This window comes from Caretta caretta, chromosome 1, assembly GCF_965140235.1.
Source record: "Caretta caretta isolate rCarCar2 chromosome 1, rCarCar1.hap1, whole genome shotgun sequence".
Lineage (NCBI taxonomy): Eukaryota > Metazoa > Chordata > Testudines > Cheloniidae > Caretta > Caretta caretta.
In genome coordinates this window covers 188,846,179-188,866,426 of record NC_134206.1, presented here as the reverse complement: position 1 = coordinate 188,866,426, position 20,248 = coordinate 188,846,179, and the positions used below count along the sequence as shown (strand labels likewise).

Genomic DNA, 20,248 nt, shown 5'->3' with positions numbered 1-20,248 from the left:
CCTGCCCTTTTCCCTACAGGAGAAACTACCTAAGTGACTGCCTGTTTAGGGGAAGGACTGTCACTCTCGGTCAATAACAAGGCTGCACACCTTACCCCCAGCCCACACCCAGAGATGACATAGGAACAGGTATTCCCCTTTGTTTGTGATGTGAATTTGTTTCCTTTGTTTGATGGAGGAGCACTCTTTGGGCCTGTCCTGAGGCCTACCTCAAAAATATTCAAAACTAAACCCCAAGTGGGAAAACAAATAGTGTCTGGAGTGGGTTTGATTTATTCCAAGCCTCCCACTACCAGAGGGGGGAAGCACTGACCTGGGCAAGGTGGAAGAGATGCCTTGCCACACTGCACAGTACACAAACATTCATAATTTTGAAAGCCGATTCAGCTGTGCATTTAATGAATGAGAATCAACTAATGACAGCAGACTCAGGGTATGTCTACACTACGGAATAAGGTCGAATTTATAGAAGTCGGTTTTTTAGAAATCGGTTTTATATATTCAAGTGTGTGTGTCCCCACAGAAAATGCTCTAAGTGCATTAAGTGCATTAACTCGGCGGAGCGCTTCCACAGTACCGAGGCTAGAGTCAACTTCCGGAGCGTTGCACTGTGGGTAGCTATCCCACAGTTCCCGCAGTCTCCGCTGCCCATTGGAATTCTGGGTTGAGATCCCAATGCCTGATGGGGCTAAAACATTGTCGCGGGTGGTTCTGGGTACATATCGTCAGCCCCCCGTTCCCTCCCTCCCTCCGTGAAAGCAAGGGCAGACAATCGTTTCGCGCCTTTTTTCCTGAGTTACCTGTGCAGACGCCATACCATGGCAAGCATGGAGCCCGCTCAGGTAACCGTCACCCTATGTCTCCTGGGTGCTGGCAGACGCGGTACGGCATTGCTACACAGTAACAGCAACCCCTTGCCTTGTGGCAGCAGACGGTACAGTACGACTGGTAGCCGTCATCGTCATGTCCGAGGTGCTCCTGGCCACGTCGGCCGGGAGCGCCTGGGCAGACATGGGCGCAGGGACTAAATTTGGAGTGACTTGACCAGGTCATTCTCTTTAGTCCTGCAGTCAGTCCTATTGAACCGTCTTATGGTGAGCGGGCAGGCGATACGGACTGCTAGCAGTCGTACTGTACCATCTTCTGCCGAGCAGCCATGAGATGTGGATGGCATGCAGTCCTTCTGCACCGTCTGCTGCCAGCCAAAGATGTAAAAGATAGATGGAGTGGATCAAAACAAGAAATAGACCAGATTTGTTTTGTACTCATTTGCCTCCTCCCCTGTCTAGGGGACTCATTCTTCTAGGTCACACTGCAGTCACTCACAGAGAAGGTGCAGCGAGGTAAATCTAGCCATGTATCAATCAGAGGCCAGGCTAACCTTCTTGTTCCAATAAGAACGATAACTTAGGTGCACCATTTCTTATTGGAACCCTCCGTGAAGTCCTGCCTGAAATACTCCTTGATGTAAAGCCACCCCCTTTGTTGATTTTAGCTCCCTGAAGCCAACCCTGTAAGCCGTGTCCTCAGTCGCCCCTCCCGGCGTCAGAGCAACGGCAGACAATCGTTCCGCGTCTTTTTTCTGTGCGGACGCCATACCAAGGCAAGCATGGAGGCCGCTCAGCTCACTTTGGCAATTAGGAGCACATTAAACACCACACGCATTATCCAGCAGTATATGCAGCACCAGAACCTGGCAAAGCGATACCGGGCGAGGAGGCGCGGTCACATGAGTGATCAGGACATGGACACAGATTTCTCTGAAAGCATGGGCCCTGCCAATGCATGCATCATGGTGCTAATGGGGCAGGTTCATGTTGTGGAACGCCGATTCTGGGCTCGGGAAACAAGCACAGACTGGTGGGACCGCATAGTGTTGCAGGTCTCGGACGATTCCCAGTGGCTGCGAAACTTTCGCATGCGTAAGGGCACTTTCATGGAACTTTGTGACTTGCTTTCCCCTGCCCTGAGGCGCATGAATACCAAGATGAGAGCAGCCCTCACAGTTGAGAAGCGAGTGGCGATAGCCCTGTGGAAGCTTGCAACGCCAGACAGCTACCGGTCAGTTGGGAATCAATTTGGAGTGGGCAAATCTACTGTGGGGGCTGCTGTGATGCAAGTAGCCCACGCAATCAAAGATCTGCTGATATCAAGGGTAGTGACCCTGGGAAATGTGCAGGTCATAGTGGATGGCTTTGCTGCAATGGGATTCCCTAACTGTGGTGGGGCTATAGACGGAACCCATATCCCTATCTTGGCACCGGAGCACCAAGCCGGCGAGTACATAAACCGCAAGGGGTACTTTTCAATAGTGCTGCAAGCTCTGGTGGATCACAAGGGACGTTTCACCAACATCAACGTGGGATGGCCGGGAAAGGTGCATGATGCTCGCATCAAAAGCTGCAGGAAGGGACTTTATTCCCAGACCAGAAAATAACTGTTGGGGATGTTGAAATGCCTATATGTATCCTTGGGGACCCAGCCTACCCCTTAATGCCGTGGCTCATGAAGCCGTACACAGGCAGCCTGGACAGTAGTCAGGAGCTGTTCAACTACAGGCTGAGCAAGTGCAGAATGGTGGTAGAATGTGCATTTGGACCATTAAAGGCGCGCTGGCGCAGTTTACTGACTCGCTTAGACCTCAGCGAAACCAATATTCCCACTGTTATTACTGCTTGCTGTGTGCTCCACAATATCTGTGAGAGTAAGGGGGAGACGTTTATGGCAGGGTGGGTGGTTGAGGCAAATCGCCTGGCTGCTGGTTACGCGCAGCCAGACACCAGGGCGGTTAGAAGAGCACAGGAGGGCGCGGTACGCATCAGAGAAGCTTTGAAAACCAGTTTCATGACTGGCCAGGCTACGGTGTGAAAGTTCTGTTCGTTTCTCCTTGATGAAACACCCCGCCCCTTGGTTCACTCTACTTCCCTGTAAGCTAACCACCCGCCCCTCCTCCCTTCAATCACCGCTTGCAGAGGCAATAAAGTCATTGTTGCTTCACATTCATGCATTCTTTATTCATTCATCACACAAATAGGGGGATGACTACCAAGGTAGCCCAGGAGTGGGGGTGGAGGAGGGAAGGAAAATGCCACACAGCACTTTAAGTACAGCACTTTAAAAGTTTACAACTTTAAAATTTATTGAATGACAGCCTTCTTTTTTTTGGGCAATCCTCTGTGGTGGAGTGGCTGGTTGGCCGGAGGCCCCCCCACCGCGTTCTTGGGCGTCTGGGTGTGGAGGCTATGGAACTTGGGGAGGAGGGCGGTTGGTTACAGAGGGGCTGCAGTGGCAGTCTGTGCTCCAGCTGCCTTTGCTGCAGCTCAACCATACACTGGAGCATACTGGTTTGGTCCTGCAGCAGCCTCAGCATTGAATCCTGCCTCCTCTCATCACGCTGCCGCCACATTTGAGCTTCAGCCCTGTCTTCAGCCCGCCACTTACTCTCTTCAGCCCGCCACTTACTCTCTTCAGCCCGCCACCTCTCCTCCTGGTCATTTTGTGCTTTCCTGCACTCTGACATTATTTGCCTCCACGCATTCGTCTGTGCTCTGTCAGTGTGGGAGGACAGCATGAGCTCGGAGAACATGTCATCGCGAGTGCGTTTTTTTTTCTTTCTAAGCTTCACTAGCCTCTGGGAAGGAGAAGATCCTGTGATCATTGAAACACATGCAGCTGGTGGAGAAAAAAAAAGGGACAGCGGTATTTAAAAAGACACATTTTATAAAACAGTCGCTACACTCTTTCAGGGTAAACCTTGCTGTTAACATTACATACATAGCACATGTGCTTTCGTTACAAGGTCGCATTTTGCCTCCTCCCACCGCGTGACTACCCCCTCAACCTTCCCCCCTCCCTGTGGCTAACAGCGGGGAACATTTCTGTTTAGCCACAGGCAAACAGCCCAGCAGGAATGGGCTCCTCTGAGTGTCCCCTGAAGAAAAGCACTCTATTTCAACCAGGTGACCATGAATTATATCTCACTCTCCTGAGGATAACACAGAGAGATAAAGAACGGATGTTGTTTGAATGCCAGCAAACATACACTGCAATGCTTTGTTCTACAGTGATTCCCGAGTACGTGTTACTGGCCTGGAGTGGTAAAGTGTCCTACCATGAAGGACGCAATAAGGCTGCCCTCCCCAGAAACCTTTGCAAAGGCTTTAGGACTACATCTAGGAGAACCGCAAATGCCAGGGCAAAGTAATCCTTTCACATGCTTGCTTTTAAACCATGTATAGTATTTTAAAAGGTACACTCACCAGAGGTCCCTTCTCCGCCTGCTGGGTCCAGGAGGCAGCCTTGGGTGGGTTCGGGGGGTACTGGCTCCAGGTCTAGGGTGAGAAACAGTTCCTGGCTGTCGGGAAATCCGGTTTCTCCGCTTGCTTGCTGTGAGCTATCTACAACCTCCTCATCATCATCATCTTCTTCGTCCCCAAAACCTGCTTCCGTATTGCCTCCATCTCCATTGAAGGTGTCAAACAACACGGCTGGGGTAGTGGTGACTGAACCCCCTAAAATGGCATGCAGCTCATCATAGAAGCGGCATGTTTGGGGCTCTGACCCGGAGCGGCCGTTCGTCTCTCTGGTTTTCTGGTAGGTTTGCCTCAGCTCCTTCAGTTTCATGTGGCACTGCTTCGGGTCCCTGTTATGGCCTCTGTCCTTCATGCCCTGGGAGATTTTCACAAAGGTTTTGGCATTTCGAAAACTGGAACGGAGTTCTGATAGCACGGATTCCTCTCCCCAAACAGCGATCAGATCCCGTACCTCCCGTTCGGTCCATGCTGGAGCTCTTTTGCGATTCTGGGACTCCATCATGGTCACCTGTGCTGATGAGCTCTGCATGGTCACCTGCAGCTTGCCACGCTGGCCAAACAGGAAATTAGATTCAAAAGTTCGCGGTTCTTTTCCTGTCTACCTGGCCAGTGCATCTGAGTTGAGAGTGCTGTCCAGAGCGGTCATAATGGAGCACTCTGGGATAGCTCCCGGAGGCCAATACCATCGAATTGTGTCCACAGTACCCCAAATTCGAGCCGGCAACGTCGATTTAAGCGCTAATCCACTTGTCAGGGGTGGAGTAAGGAAATCGATTTTAAGAGCCCTTTAAGTCGCAATAAAGGGCTTCATTGTGTGGACGGGTGCAGGTTTAGATCGATTTAACGCTGCTAAATTCGACCTAAAGTCCTAGTGTAGACCAGGGCTCAGTAAGGTTATTTATTTATTAAAGGACATTTTCATTTTACCTCATCTCAGCAATGTGTGCAAGACACCAAGCACCCTAAATTGCCCGAGATACATGGATTCTAAGACAATACCCTCCTCTTAAATCCTGACTTGCTATCATTTTCCTTTTCTTCCCCCATCCCTGTACTAGATTAGATAGTATTGATAAGCATATCACCTCTCTTGTAACATGCGTGTGCAAAGTAAACTTCCAAATACAAGAGTTAAATTTATTAATTAAATTCTTTCCCCTGATCTTACAAAAGGACTGACCTAAATTTGGAAGTATGCCCAAACCTAACCTATAAACCAAACCCACCCTTTTAAGAAGAAATAAAAATTCCACTCCCTTGATGATCAATCTGCCTTCCTTACCACTGGGGCATGTTGCCTCTGTTTAAATCTCATACACGTGAGAGAGCTTTGGCTTTTAAGGAAAGCAGTCAACTTTCAAGTTCCAATAGTGGGGAATTCCCAGAGCACAGTGGCCTCAAACCAGAAGTCCATATTCATTTAGGGTGGCCAAATTTCTAGTCATATAAAACTGAACACCCTTGCCCTGCCCCTTCCTGAAGCTCCGCCCCCACTCACTCCATTCCCACTCCCTTGGTTGCTCACTCTCCCCCACCCTCACTCACTTTCACCAGGCTGGGATTGGGGTGTGGGAGAAGGTGAGGGTTCTGGCTGGTGGTGCGAGCTCTGGGGTGGGGCTGGGGATGAAGGGTTTGGGGCACATGAGGGGGCTCAGGGAGGGGGTGCAGACTCTGAGAGGGAGTTTGGGTATGGAAGGGGGCTCAGGGCTGGGGCATGGGGTTCGTGGCGCAGGCTCCCAGCAGCGCTTACTTCAGGCGGTCCCGGAAGCGGTCGGCATGTCCAGCTCCTAGGTGGAGGGGCCAGGGGGCTCTGCGCGCTGCCTGCATTTACAGACAGCACCCCTGCAGCTCCCACTGGCCACGGTTCCCAGCCAATGGGAGCTGCTGAGCTGGTCCTTCAGGTCGGGGGCAGCACACAGAGCCCCCATAGCCGCCCCTGTGTGCCACTTCCAGGAGCCACGTGGAGCCTTAGCCCCGCTGCACCGCCAACTGGACTTTTAGTAGCCCAGTCAGTGGTACTGGCCGGAGCCACCTGGGTCCCTTTTCGAACAGGCATTCTGGCTGAAAACCGGACCCTTGGCAACCCTATATTCATTTCTTTCTTGGGTCAAACTCCTTTAAATCAGCTGAGCAAAAAATGGGTACAGACTTTCAGATTTGGACCAGTGCCAGCATTAGCCAGTGAAGAGAGGGTATGTGGCCCCATTTCTGTCACCAGCCTCTTCTGGAGTGGAATTTGGAGCTTCTACCCGAGAGTATCCTGTTAGGAGAGAAAAGACTACAGATCTTTCCCCATTAATTTTGCTCCTGATGGCGAAAGTGATCCGTGACTAGAGAGGAATGATGGTCCAGTGATTACAGTGCTAGTCCAGGATTGGGGGAACCAGATATAATTTCCTGCTCCACCACAGACTATGTGTGAGACTGTGGGCAAGTCACTTTGTCTTTGTGTGTCAGCTCCCCATCAGTAAAATGAGAATAATAGCACTTCTCTACCTTCCCTGGGTGTTGTGAAGAGAAACAAATTAAAAGATGCTGAGATGCTTTGTTGATAGAGGCCATATAAGTACCCAATATGGATGAATGGAAGGTGGGAGCTGCTGGCCGAAAGGGAGTCTTACTCAGGCCTCTTGATATGGAACAAAGAAGCTTTGAAGAGGTTTAAGGAGAGGATTAAGATAAATAGGATGTGAACAAGAAAAGCTTTAGAGACTGGCACATCACTGCTGAAACCTACCTGTTTTGTTAACTCCATGGCTTGTTTTCTTTGACATCATCCTTTCTGAAGGATCAGTGAGATATCACACAGGCACTCCATTAATTAATCAGCAGTAACAGCTCTCATGGGCTTTACAAATGAGGTGTTATCCCCATTTTACATGTGGGGAAACAGAAATGAAGTACCGTGGCCAAGATCACATACCAGGTCAGTGATGGAGCCAGAAATAGAACGTCAGGCTGGCTCCCACTCCTGCACCCTGGTCAGTGAACCACGCTGCCTCCCTGCAATGTAGTGGCACAGCAACATTTTCCTCAGCACAGTCTTATCAGGTGGTTGTGACAACGGGTGTATGTCTTTTGGTGCCTCCTGGGAGCGGCCTCACAGCGTTGATTCACCCCCTCCCCAGTGGGGTGTCTAAGCAGTCGTTCTAGGGGGTCAGATGGTAGCATGGGGTTGTTGAGTTATAACCCGTCAGTTTGTTTCAAAGTCCCCGCTAGCAGGGCCAGCCTGCCTGAAGCAACTGAGTGCAGCAGAGCCTAGTTAGCATCGGAACTGTAAGAAACAGATTGAATGGACTTACATGTTCATGAGAGTTTTTGCTGCTTAGAAGTCAGAGTGGGAAATGTGAGAGATAGAAAAGCTCCTGACTTTGCACTGTTCTGTAGCTAGAGATGGTTTGTTCATTTTAAGGATTTAAGCTTCACAAAAGGAATGTAGCCAGAGACTGACATTTGGGGATTTGTTTATGTTTATGACTGGCTAAGAACCTTAGAACCCTGTAAAATAAATTAGAAACTCTCCCTCCGAGAGCTTTTATTTTGCTTCCCTGGCTACCTGTGTAGTTTTTCTCCAGCTGCAGAGTAGCTAATCTTAACTACTGTATTTTATTTCCATTAGGCTTTTGAAATGCGCTAATCAATAATTAGTGCACTGAGATAGCAAATTGGGACACAGCAACATTAAATCAGATCACAGTTCTGGTTAAATTGCTTTGTTCCATAAATTGTTCTTTAAGAGGCCTGATTATACTAGTAATCCATTTGCATTTAATTGTGGTGTGTTGTCTCACTCTTCCATTCCAATCCTGTAGGGATTTACATGGGAGGGAGGTTATGGGGGGTGGGGCCAAACAACTCTTTAAGATTTGCCTTGTGGCATTTTTATGTAACTGTTCCAAAAAGAGAGAGGGGTATGGGGTTCTAGGGAGGGGTCAAGGGTTGCAGCTTCCCAGTTGTGTGACTCCCAGAGATATGAAAGGAAGGGAATCTTCCAGCTACATGCTGGTCAGACTCTCCATCCTGCTCCTCCGGCACCACTGGTTCTTGTCCAGGCACCCCTGCACCAGTGCAAAACTCCGTTTTCTCTCTCAGATAGGTACAGGGTGCTTCAAGTATCCTCAGTTATGAGTGTTCATCTTCGTGATGCAAAGTGGCTGTAAACACTGTCATTCTGCTTTGGTAGTGTCTAACACCCATTGGTCACTAGTTTAAGTGACAACACGTGGTGAAGGGGGCAATGGATAATCCAGTCTCCTGATGCCTATGAAAGCAGAATGCCATGGAGATCAGCTCCTCCTGCTCCTGGCATCTGAGGGTATGTCTACACTTCAGTTATTCACCCACAGCTGGCCCATGTCAGCTGCCTCAGGCTTGCAGGGTTCGGGCCAAGGGGCTGTTTAATTGTGGTGTAGATGTTCCCACTGTGAGGGAGGAGGGTCCACCAGACATCTGATATGATTGCTCTCTATAAATATATCAGAGGGATAAATGAGGGAGAAGAATTATTTAAGCTTAGGACCAGTGTGGACACAAGAACAAATGGATATAAACTGGTCATCGGGAAGTTTAGACTTGAAATTAGATGAAGGTTTCTAACCATCAGAGGAGTGAAGTTTTGGAGTAGCCTTCCAAGGGAAGCAGTGGGGGCAAATGACCTATCTGGCTTTAAGATTAAACTCGATAAGTTTATGGAGGAGATAGTATGATGGATAACATGACTTTGGCAATTAATTGATCTTTAAATATTCATGGTAAATAGGCCCAGTGGCCTGTGATGGGGTGTTAGATGGGGTGGGATCTGAGTTACTACAGAGAATTCTTTCCTGGGTATCTGGCTGGTGAATCTTGCCCAGATGCTCAGGGTTCAGCTGATCGCCATATTTGGGGTCGGGAAGGAATTTTCCTCCAGGGCAGATTAGAAGAAGCCCTGGGGGTTTTTCGCCTTCCACTGTAGCATGGAGCACGGGTCACTTGCTGGAGGATTCTCTGCTCTTTGGAGTCTTTAAACCATGATTTGAGGACTTCAGTAAGCTCAGACATAGGTGAGAGGTTTATCGCAGGAGTGGGTGGGTGAGATTCTGTGGCCTGCATTGTGCAGGAGGTCAGACTAGATGATCATAATGGTCCCTTCTGACCCTAATATCTATGTATCTGTGTATCTACACTGCTATTACAGCCCCTTACCCTGACTTCTGTGACCCCAAGTCAGCTGTCTCAGGCCACCTGCAGGTTTTTAATTGCAGTGTAGACATAGCCTGAAAGCCTTTGATACTCAAGCCGCACAATGCTTCCTTGAGTGGGCTTCAAAGCTGGCACTCCCACCTTCCTTTTCAGTCAGATCAGAGTTCTTTTCATTTGGAGAAGAATAATCTGGCCCTTATTTTGTTTGTTTTCTTGTAAAACTATGGCCTTCATGCGTACTTGTAAAGCATGAACATAAGAACGGCCATCCTAGGTCAGACCAAAGGTCCATATAACCCAGAATCCTGTCTTCTGACAGTGGCCAAAGCCAGGTGCCCCAGAGGGAATGAACAGAACAGGTAATCATCAAGTGATCCATCACCTGTTACCCATTCCCAGCTTCTGGCAAACAGAGGCTAGGGACACCATCCCTGCCCATCCTGGCTAATAGCCACTGTGGACCTATCCTCCATGTATTTATCTAGTTCTTTTTTTAACCCTGTTATAGGCTTGACCCTCGCAACAACCTCTGACAAGGAGTTTCACAGGTTGTCTGTGTGTTGTGTGAACAAATACTTCCTTTTGTTTATTTTAAACCTGCTGCCTATTAATTTATTTTGGTGACCCCTAGTTCTTGTGTTATGAGAAGGAGTAAATAACACTTCCTTATTTACTTTCTCCACACCAGTCATGATTGTACAGACCTTTCTCATATTCCCCATTGTCGTCTCTTTTCCAAGCTGAAAAGTCCTAGTCTTATTAATTGCTCCTCATATGGAAGCCGTTCCATACCCCTAATCATTTTTATTGCCCTTTTCTGAACCTTTTCCAATTCCATATACCTTTTTTGAGATGGGGCAACCATATCTGCGCACAGTATTCAAAAGGTGGGTGTACCAGGCATTTATATAGAGGCAATGTGATATTTCTGTCTTATTATCTATCCCTTTCTTAGTGATTCCCAACATTCTGTTTGCCTTTTTTTTTTAAACTGCCGCTGCACATTGAGTGGATGTCTTCAGAGAACTATTCACAATCATTCCAGGATCTCTTTCTTGAGTGGTAACAGCTAATGTAGACCCAATCATTTTATATGTATAGTTGGGATTATGTTTTCCAATGTGCACTACTTTGCATTTATCCACATTGAATTTCATCTGCCGTTTTGTTGCCCAGTCACTCAGTTTTGTGCTACCCTTTTGTAGCTCTTCGCAGTCTGCTTAGGACTTAACTATCTGGAATAGTTTTGTATCATCTGCAAATTTTGCCACCTCACTGTTTACCCCTTGTCAAGGTTCCTTCCCCACTGTGAACTCTAGGGTACAGATGTGGGGACCTGCATGAAAACCTCCTAAGCTTACTTTTACCAGCTTAGTTTAAAACTTCCCCAAGGTACAAACTATTTTACCTTTTGCCCTTGGACTTTCGCTGCCACTATCAAACATCTAACACCAGTTACTGGGAACGAGTCCGTTTGGAAATGTCTTTCCCCCCAAAATCCTCCCAAATCTTACACCCCCTTTCCTGGGGAAGGTTTGATAAAAATCCTCACCAATTTGCATAGGTGACCACAGACCCAAACCCTTGGATCGTAAGAACAATGAAAAAACATTCAGTTTCTTAAAAGAAGAATTTTAATAGAAGAAAAAGTAAAAAGAATCACCTCTGTAAAATCAGGATGATAAATACCTTACAGGGTAATCAGATTCAAAACATAGAGAATCCCTCTAGGCAAAACCTTAAATTACAAAAAGACACAAAAACAGGAATAGCCATTCCATTCAGCACAGCTTATTTTCTCAGCCATTTAAAGAACTCAGAATCGAACGCATATCTCGCTAGATTACTAACTAAGTTCTAAGACTCCATTCCTATTCTGTCCCCGGCAAAAGCATCACACAGACAAAAAGAGAGGCTTTGTTTCTCCCTCCTCCCAGCTTTTGAAAGTATCTTGTCTCCTTATTGGTCATTTTGGTCAGGTGCCAGCGAGGTTATCCTAGCTTCTTAACCCCTTACAGGTGAAAGGGTTTTTTCCTCTGGCCAGGAGGGATTTAAAAGTGGTTAGCCTTCCCTTTATATTTATGACACGTCCCCCAAATCACAGATAGAGTGAAACGCTGGCTGGGATTTCTTCCTGGAGCTCTAGGAAAAAACAGAGTTAATAAGACACATGCACCTCTAAATATACTACCAAGTATATAAAGACTAACGATATTTTCCACATCTCAAGGACGATTTTAACCAGTTGATTCTGGGAAACTTTCACGGGAGAGTGCATCAGCCACTTTGTTAGAAGCTCCTGAGATGTGTTGGATGTCGAAATCAAAATCTTGGAGAGCTAAACTCCACTGAATAAGTTTTTTGTTATTTCCCGTGGTGGTATGAAGCCACTGTAGCGCAGCATGGTCGGTTTGCAGGTGGAAACGCTGTCCCCAAAAATATGGGCGTAGCTTTTCCAGAGCACAGACAATGGCGTAACATTCTTTTTCACTGACTGACCAGTTGCTTTCCCTCTCAGACAGCTTCTTGCTGAGAAACACTACAGGGTGGAATTCTTGATCCGGTCCTTCCTACATTAAAACTGCTCCCACACCACGCTCGGACGCATCTGTGGTTACTAGGAACGGTTTGTCAAAGTCTGGGGCCCTTAGTACACGGTCAGACATGAGTGTCACTTTAAGCTGGTTAAAGGCCTTCTGACACTCTTCGGTCCACTGAATCGCATTTGGCTGTTTCTTTTTGGTTAGGTCTGTCAGTGGGGCGGCGATTTGGCTGTATTGAGGTACAAATCGCCTGTAATAACCGGCCAAGCCTAAGAAGGATTGAACCTGTTTCTTTGACCTTGGGACAGGCCACTCTTGGATAGCATCCACTTTGGCCTGTAGGGGATTGATAGTTCCTTGAGCCACCTGGTGTCCAAGGTAAGTCACTTTGTTTAGGCCTATTTGACACTTCTTAGCCTTAACAGTTAGTCCTGCCTCCCTTATGTGCTCAAAGACTTTTTGTAGATGTTCCAGGTGTTCTGCCCAGGAATCCGAAAATATGGCCACATCGTCAAGGTAGGCGACTGCATATTCTCCTAACCCCTATAGGAGACCATCTACAAGTCTTTGGAAGGTGGCAGGTGCATTCCGCAGCCCGAAAGGGAGTACATTAAATTCATACAGCCCAACATGTGTGGTGAAGGCTGACCTTTCCTTGGTGGATTCATCTAGCGGTACCTGCAAGTACCCCTTGGTTAAGTCCAAGGTAGAGATGAACTGGGCCCGTCCCAGTTTCTCTAATAGTTCATCTGTGCGTGGCATTGGATAGTTGTCTGGGCGAGTTACAGCATTTAGCTTACAGTAGTTCACGCAAAAACGTATCTCCCCATCTAGTTTGGGAACTAGAACCAATGGAGATGCCCATGCACTGCCAGAGGGGCGGATTACACCCATCTGTAACATATCCTGGATCTCCCGTTCTATAGCAGTTCTGGCTTGAGGAGACACCCGGTAAGGTTGAGTGAGCAATGGAGTGGTATGCCCGTTCAGTCAGTCCTGCGGTGGCTGAGAAAGTCTGCACGTAGCTAGTGCACAGGTCCTGGATCTGCTGTCGCTGTATACGCCCAAGGGTCATGGAGAGATTCACCTCTTCCACGCCACCAGCACTTTTGCCTTCATAGTAGACACCTTCAGGCCACTCCGCGTCATCTCCTCCCTGGGCTGTAAACTGACAAACCTTTAATTCTCTGGAATAAAAGAGCTTTAGAGAATTAATATGGTATACTTTAGGCTTTAGGTTGGAGGTGGGGAATGCTATGAGATAATTAACAGCTCCCAGGCGCTCCTGGACCGTAAATGGCCCTTCCCACGATGTTTCCATTTTATGGGCCTGGAGCGCCTTTAAGACCATGTCCTCATCCCCTACTTTGAAGGAACGCTCTCTGGCATGTTTATCATACCTGGCTTTTTTTTCTTTTTGAGCATCCTGTAGGTTTTCTTTAGCAAGGGCTAAAGGGTTTCAGAGGGTGTTTTGTAGCTTGGTTACAAAGTCCAGAATGTTAGTTCCTGGAGAAGGTGTAAATCCCTCCCATTGCTGCTTCATCAACTGTAATGGCCCCTTAACCTCGCGGCCATATACAAGTTCAAATGGTGAAAACCCTAAACTGGGATGTGGTACAGTTCTGTAGGCAAAGAGCAGCTGCTGCAACACTAGGTCCCAATCATTAGAGTGCTCATTTACGAATTTACGTATCATTGCCCCCAAAGTTCTATTAAACTTCACCACCATGCCATTTGTTTGATGGGGGTAAGGAATGGCAACCAAGTGATTTACCCCATGAGCTTCCCAAAGGCTTTCCATAGTTCCTTCCAGGAAATTAGTTCCTGCATCTGTGAGGATGTCAGAGGGCCAACCTACCCTGGCAAAATGTCTGTTAATGCCTGGCACACACTTTTAGCCCTGGTGTTGCTTAGAGCTGCTGCTTCCGGCCATCGGGTGGCAAAATCCATGAAAGTCAGTATGTACTGCTTTCCTCTGGGTGTCTTTTTCGGAAAAGGACCCAGAATATCCACAGCTACTCGCTGAAATGGAACTTCAATGATAGGGAGTGGCTGGAGAGGGAATTTGACCTAGTCTTGGGGTTTTCCTACCTTTTGGCACACCTCACAAGACCGGACATAGGTAGAAACATCCTTGCCCAGTCCCTCCCAGTGGAATGACCTCCCCAAACGGTCTTTGGTCCTGTTCACCCCAGCATGGCCACTAGGATGATCGTGGGCTAAGCTCAAGAGCTTGACCCGGTACTGGATCTGGGACTGGATCCACTACTGCTGTTGCAGACATCGTCCCGGTGTCCAGGTCCATCACCTCTGACTGGGTCCTGGTAGAAGTTTCCGGAACAGAGCTAGGCATGACAGCTTGTTTAGCCTGGCTGCGGGTGACCATTCCCACCCTCTTGGCTCGCTTCACTTGGTTGGCCAAGTCTTCCCCCAACAGCATGGGGATGGGATAATCATCATAGACTGCAAAAGTCCACATTCCTGACCAGCCCTTGTACTGGACAGGCAACTTGGCTGTAGGCAAATTGAAAGAGTTGGACTTGAAGGGTTGAATCATCACTTGGACCTCTGGGTTGATTAAGTTGGGGTCCACTAAGGAAACATGGATAGCAGACACTTGTGCTCCGGTGTCCCTCCACGCGGTGACCTTCTTCCCGCCCACACTCACAGTTTCCCTCCGCTCCAAGGGTATCTGGGAGGTATCTGGGCCTGAGGACCTCTGGTGTGATTCCAGTGCAATGAACTGTAATCTGTTGGGGTTCTTGGGGCAGTTGGCCTTTACATGCCCCGGCTCGTTACATTTAAAACATCGTCCAGCTGACGGGTCACTGGGGTGAGGTGGGTTGCTGGAGAACGGTGTGGCGGGACGATAAGGTTTCTGGAGGTTTCCTTGGGGGGTAGTTGGGGCCTTGGGCTGTCCCCGGTAGTAGGTGTGCTCTGAGGTTGTCCCTTCTGGTATCCGCTCCAACTGCGACCAGTTTTTTTCTTTTCTGCCACCTCCACCTATTTGGCTCCAATCTCCTCTGCCTCGATTACAGTTTTGGGCTTCCCGTCTAAGATGTATCTTTCTATTTCCTAAGGAACACCCTCTAAGAACTGTTCCATTTGCATTAGGAAGGGCAAATCTTCTGGAGATTTAACACTTGCTCCTGATATCCAGGCATCCCAATGTTTCACAATGTGGTAGGCATGTCAGGTAAATGACACGTCTGGTTTCCACCTTAGGGCTCTGTACCGCCGACGGGAATACTCGGGTTTTAGCCCCATTCTGACTCTCGCCTTGGTTTTAAACAGTTCATACTGGTTGATGTGTTCTTTAGGCATTTCAGCCGCCACCTCAGCTAACGGTCCACTGAGCTGCAGCCTCAGCTCTACCATGTATTGGTCTGTAGAGATGCTGTACCCAAGGCAGGCCCTTTCGAAGTTTTCTAAGAAGGCATTGGTATCATCGCCTGCCTTGTAGGTGGGGAACTTTCTGGGATGGGAAGTGGTACCTGGAGAAGGATTGCTAGGGTTTGTTGGTATATTCTGCTGAGCCTTTGCCTTCTCCATCTCCAGTGCATGCTTCCTCTCTTTTTCCTTCTCCTCCTCCACATGCTTCCTCTCTTTTTCCTTTTCTTCCATTTTCATCCGCATGAGTTCTATCTGTCTTTCATGTTCCTTTTGTTTTTCCTCAGCCTCAAATCTGGCTAATTCCAGCTTTTGTTGAACCGTGGAGTCTGTCATCGTAACCTCTCTGTTTTTAACTAACTTTACACCTGAGAGTTAGAAAGAAAACAAAACAAAAAAAAACCTTGGCTTGTAAAATTTTGTTGTGCTGTCCGGATACCTATGTTCTCTGATACTGATTGTCAGCTTACAGAGAAATCCTAAAAAAAAAAACCAAAAAAAACCCCTAACACCTTTGTCTCCAGGCAAATAGGCAGAAAACCCCTCTAGTTGCTCTTAGGTTAAAAAAAAAACAAAAAAAAACCTTCTTAAGGTCTGTGAAGACTGGTGAATTTCCCTACAGGTGGTTAACTACCCTGCCTTTAGGTAGAGAAAACTCCAGCTCACAAAAGATAATTCCCTTTTGTCTCTGCTCTGGCCCCAAAGCAGAGAAAAAAAACTCTAACTGCTTTCAGCCAAAAACCTGCTTTTCAGCAGCCCAAAGGGGAAAAAAAATTCCTTTTTAAGATCTGTGCTTCTTGTTCAAAAAATCAAAATCCTAAAAAAAAAAACAACCTCCCCCCCCCCCCAAAAAAAACTAACACCTTTGTCTCCAGGCAAATAGACAGAAAACCTCTCTAGTTGCTTTTAGGTAAAAAACAACTTCAGGTCTGTGAAGACTTGTGAATTTCCCTGCAGGAGGTTAACTACCCTGCCTTTAGGTAGAGAAAACTTCAGCTCACAAAAGACAATTCCCTTTTGTCTCTGCTCTGGCCCTTTTTCCAGATCATTTATGGATATGCTGAATAGGACTAGTCCCAGTACAAACCCCTGGAAGACACCACTATTTACCTCTCTCCATTCTGAAAACTGACCATTTATTCTTACCCTTTGTTTTCTGTATTTTAACCCACTACCAATCTGTGAGAGGACCTTCCCTCTTATCCCATGACAGCTTACTTTGCTTAAGAGCCTTTGGTGAGGGACTTTGTCAAAGGCTTTCTGAAAATCTAAGTATACTATATCCACTGGATCCCCCTTGTCTACATGTTTGCTGACCCCCTCAAAGAATCTAGTAGATTGGTGAGGCCTGATTTCCCTTTACAAAAACCATGTTGAATCTTCCCCAACAAATCACGTTCATCTATGTGTCTGACAATTTTGTTCTTTACTATAGTTTCAACCAGTTTGCCCAGTACTGAAGTCAGGCTTACCGGCCTGTAATTGTCAGGATCACTTCTGGAGCCCTTTTTAAAAATTGGCATCACATTAGCTATCCTCCAGTCATTTGGTACAGAAGTTGATTTAAATAATAGGTTACAAACTACAATTCGTAGTTCTGCAATTTCACATTTGAGTTCCTTCAGAACTCCTGGGTGAATACCATTGGTCCTGTTTATCAGTTTGTTCCAAAACCTCCTCTAATGACACCTCAATCTGTGACAGTTCCTCAAATTTGTCACCTAAAAAGAATGGCTCAGATTTGGGAATTTCCCTCACATCCTCAGTCATGAAAACCAATGCAAAGAATTCATTTAGTTTCTCCACAATGGCCTTATCATCCTTGAGTGCTCCTTTAGCATCTCGATTGTCCAGTGGCCCCACTGGTTGTTTAGCAGGCGTCCTGCTTCTGATGTACTTTAAAAAAAAAATTGCGATTACTTTTTGAGTCTTTGGCTAGCTGTTCTTCAAATTCTTTTTTGGCCTTCCTAATTATATTTTTACACGTCATTTGCCAGAGTTTATGCTCCTTTCTATTTTCCTCACTAGGATTGAACTTCCACTTTTTAAAGGATGGCTTTTGCCTTTCACTGCTTCTTTTACTTTGTTGTTTAGCCACGATGGCACTTTTTTGGTTCTCTTACTATGTTTTTTAATCTGGGGTATACATTTAAGTTGAGCCTCTATTATGGTTTCTTTAAAAAGTTTCCATGTAACTTGCAGGAATTTCACTTTTTGCACTGTACCTTTTAATTTCTGTTTAACTAAATTCCTCATTTTTGAGTAGTCCCTCTTTCTGAAAGGCCCCTGCTCCTGCTTAGAAGCCTATGCCATTATTTTCTCTTTCATTGTAAAACAATAAGTGGTCATAGAAAAAGCTAGATTTCAATACTGAGAAGCATCATGTACCAAAACACTGTAAAACAATTAATCCTCTTCCTCAAAAAAAGTGTTTTTAAAGACTATATAAAATAATTTGTTGAGCTATCTTGATGCATGAACAGTAGCAGACTATACTGTAAACTATAAGGCCAGGATTTATTACCAAACTTTAATTCCCCAAGGCAAGTCTAGTAGAGGCTAAAAAAAGTGAAAGATAAGTTTCTGGAGGGAAGAAGTCTCTGAGTATATTGCTCTTGGAGGCAACAGCCATTATTATGTAATTCCCAGAGCAGCTTTGCCATCAACCTCACCCTTCCTGTCAGCTAGAGGTTAGATGCTGCAGTGGAAGCCTACATTAAATAACGTTGGGGAAAAGGGAGGGAAAGAGAAAAATGAAGACTTGGAGAGAGTTCTATAAAATGAAGTTGTAAAGTACATGTTGTAAATCCATCTAATGTGGCCTCACTAGTCAGAAAGTCATCTTTGGGGAAAAGAGGCCACATGCCATTGCTAAATTTAATGGTTCCCTTTCTTATTTATCTGCAGCAAGAGAGGCAACAACATCAAAGCTCATAACTAATACTCTCTCTTTTCCCTTCACACACAACATGCACTTCCACTCTTATTTATTGGAGGCGCACTCCTTTCCCAGTAGGAGAAAGCCAGCGTTTCAGTACCTTTTGTAGGGACTGTTAAGGCAGCAATTTTTTTCTCTGAACCAAAAAACAGATTGGGCATTTAAAAATTGAGCTGGAAATAAATACCACAATCAAGTGTCATAGTTACATAACGTCCCATCATCCATGGGGTTCAAGATTAGGCTGAGGGCAAACTACCATAGTTGCCATTGTAGAGCCAACATTACCCACAGACACCATAGTTATGTTCTGCTCAAAGAACAGGTTATTTAAAATGTAAATATTCTGCCCATTTAGTGACAAGGGTCATATGTCTAATGATCTGGAGTACAAAAATAATTTAGTAATTAATATGTACAACAACAAAAAATTCAAAGTGATATGGAGTCTTAAGGGGAGCCAATGTAAAGATTTTAAATCAGTAGTGGTGCTGAAACAATTGTATAAAAATGTGTGCTGAGCATTCTGCAGTAGCTGTGTTCTAGAGACAAGTGCTTTAGGGATGGGGGGGCAGAAGGAGGGTAAATGGTTATGTCATATCCCCTGCTTAGTACTGCTTTAGATGAGAAGGGGGGTGGAACAGTTGAGGCTACTGGGCAACTGCTGGTATTTTGTTTCCAATCTGAGCACTACTAGAGATAACATAGTCTGTTACTGTAAAGGAAAAAGATACACATCCCTAGTCTGTTCTGATGGCATAATACACGAGTATATAATACTTGAATCTTGGACCTGGAAGCACTTGGAACTATTGTGAAACAGTATCATTCAGCACTGTTTAAAATGAACTAAAATAATTTCTATTATGTTTTATGAAATTACTTGGTATCCATTATATGGAGTCCTGTTCACTAAAGAAGAAGTTGACAGCTGACACAATTCAATGACAAAAATAAAAATCTGAGTGCCTGCCACATAATGATGAAAACATGAATTATATGTCTGTGTAATACCTAGTTGCAATGTGATTCTTGAGGAATTTGTGTAAAGTTCTTTGTGCTTAGTACAATGCTTAGTAAAATAATAACAACAAATACACTATAGCAAAGAGAAGTTGGCTTTCATGAAAAATGATCCAAAGAACCTGTCAACAGCCAATAAGATATAAATTAGGCCTACTAGTTCCTGGTAAACTAATTATTGACTTCAAACATATAATCAATTAAAACTGAAATAGAATCTTTGTCACTTGCAGTCAGATATCATTATAAACTTGTGTCAAATCTTATTTGCTTTCTGGAAAGTAGAACATTAACTCAGTGTTTAGAGCTCACTCAGATGTAAAGGGTAGAGTAACCAGTGAGAACTGAAGATAGAGCTGAAGGATCTCAGAAGCAATACAGAAAATTCTACCAAAACAGTTACTTGGTGCTCAAAATGGAGAAAGCTTGTGCAGAAGCAGATTTTTTTTGCTTCGATTGCAAAGGGCTGAGCTATAGCCAAATTTTAGGCTTTTACTTTTTTTGGCAAAGTAAAATACTTATTTTGTCTGGCTGTATCTAGCACATTCTGAAAACTTTTAAGTTAAGATGTGGTGCTTCTAGTGTAGACCTTCTGAGAGGGATATTTTTGTTGAGTTAACTGATCCTCTCCACCAGCCTATAACATTTTAAGCACACTAAGATTCACTGCTATAGAATGATTGGAAGGTTCTGTAGGTTGATTGGAATGATTCATTTAAATAAAAAGAAAAGGAGGACTTGTGGCACCTTAGAGACTAACAAATTTATTTGAGCATAAGCTTTCATGAGCTACAGCTCACTTCATCGGATGCCACAATTACTCCTTTTCTTTTTGCGAATACAGACTTACACAGCTGCTA

The 20,248-nt window shown here is 45.7% G+C and overlaps 2 protein-coding genes across 6 annotated transcripts in view; one reads left to right on the top strand and one right to left on the bottom strand.

The window, feature by feature from the left end:
* EPHA6 (EPH receptor A6) overlaps window positions 1-20,248 on the top strand; it is an 861,217-nt gene that overhangs the window by 751,134 nt on the left and 89,835 nt on the right. The window lies entirely within an intron of this gene.
* LOC142070594 (uncharacterized) lies at window positions 3,094-5,125 on the bottom strand. Its single transcript, XM_075124354.1, has 2 exons — window positions 4,260-5,125; window positions 3,094-3,672 (listed from the first exon to the last, which is right to left on the bottom strand). The coding sequence occupies exons 1-2, from the start codon at window positions 4,840-4,842 to the stop codon at window positions 3,131-3,133; spliced, it is 1,125 nt and encodes a 374-aa protein (XP_074980455.1). The 5' UTR covers window positions 4,843-5,125; the 3' UTR covers window positions 3,094-3,130.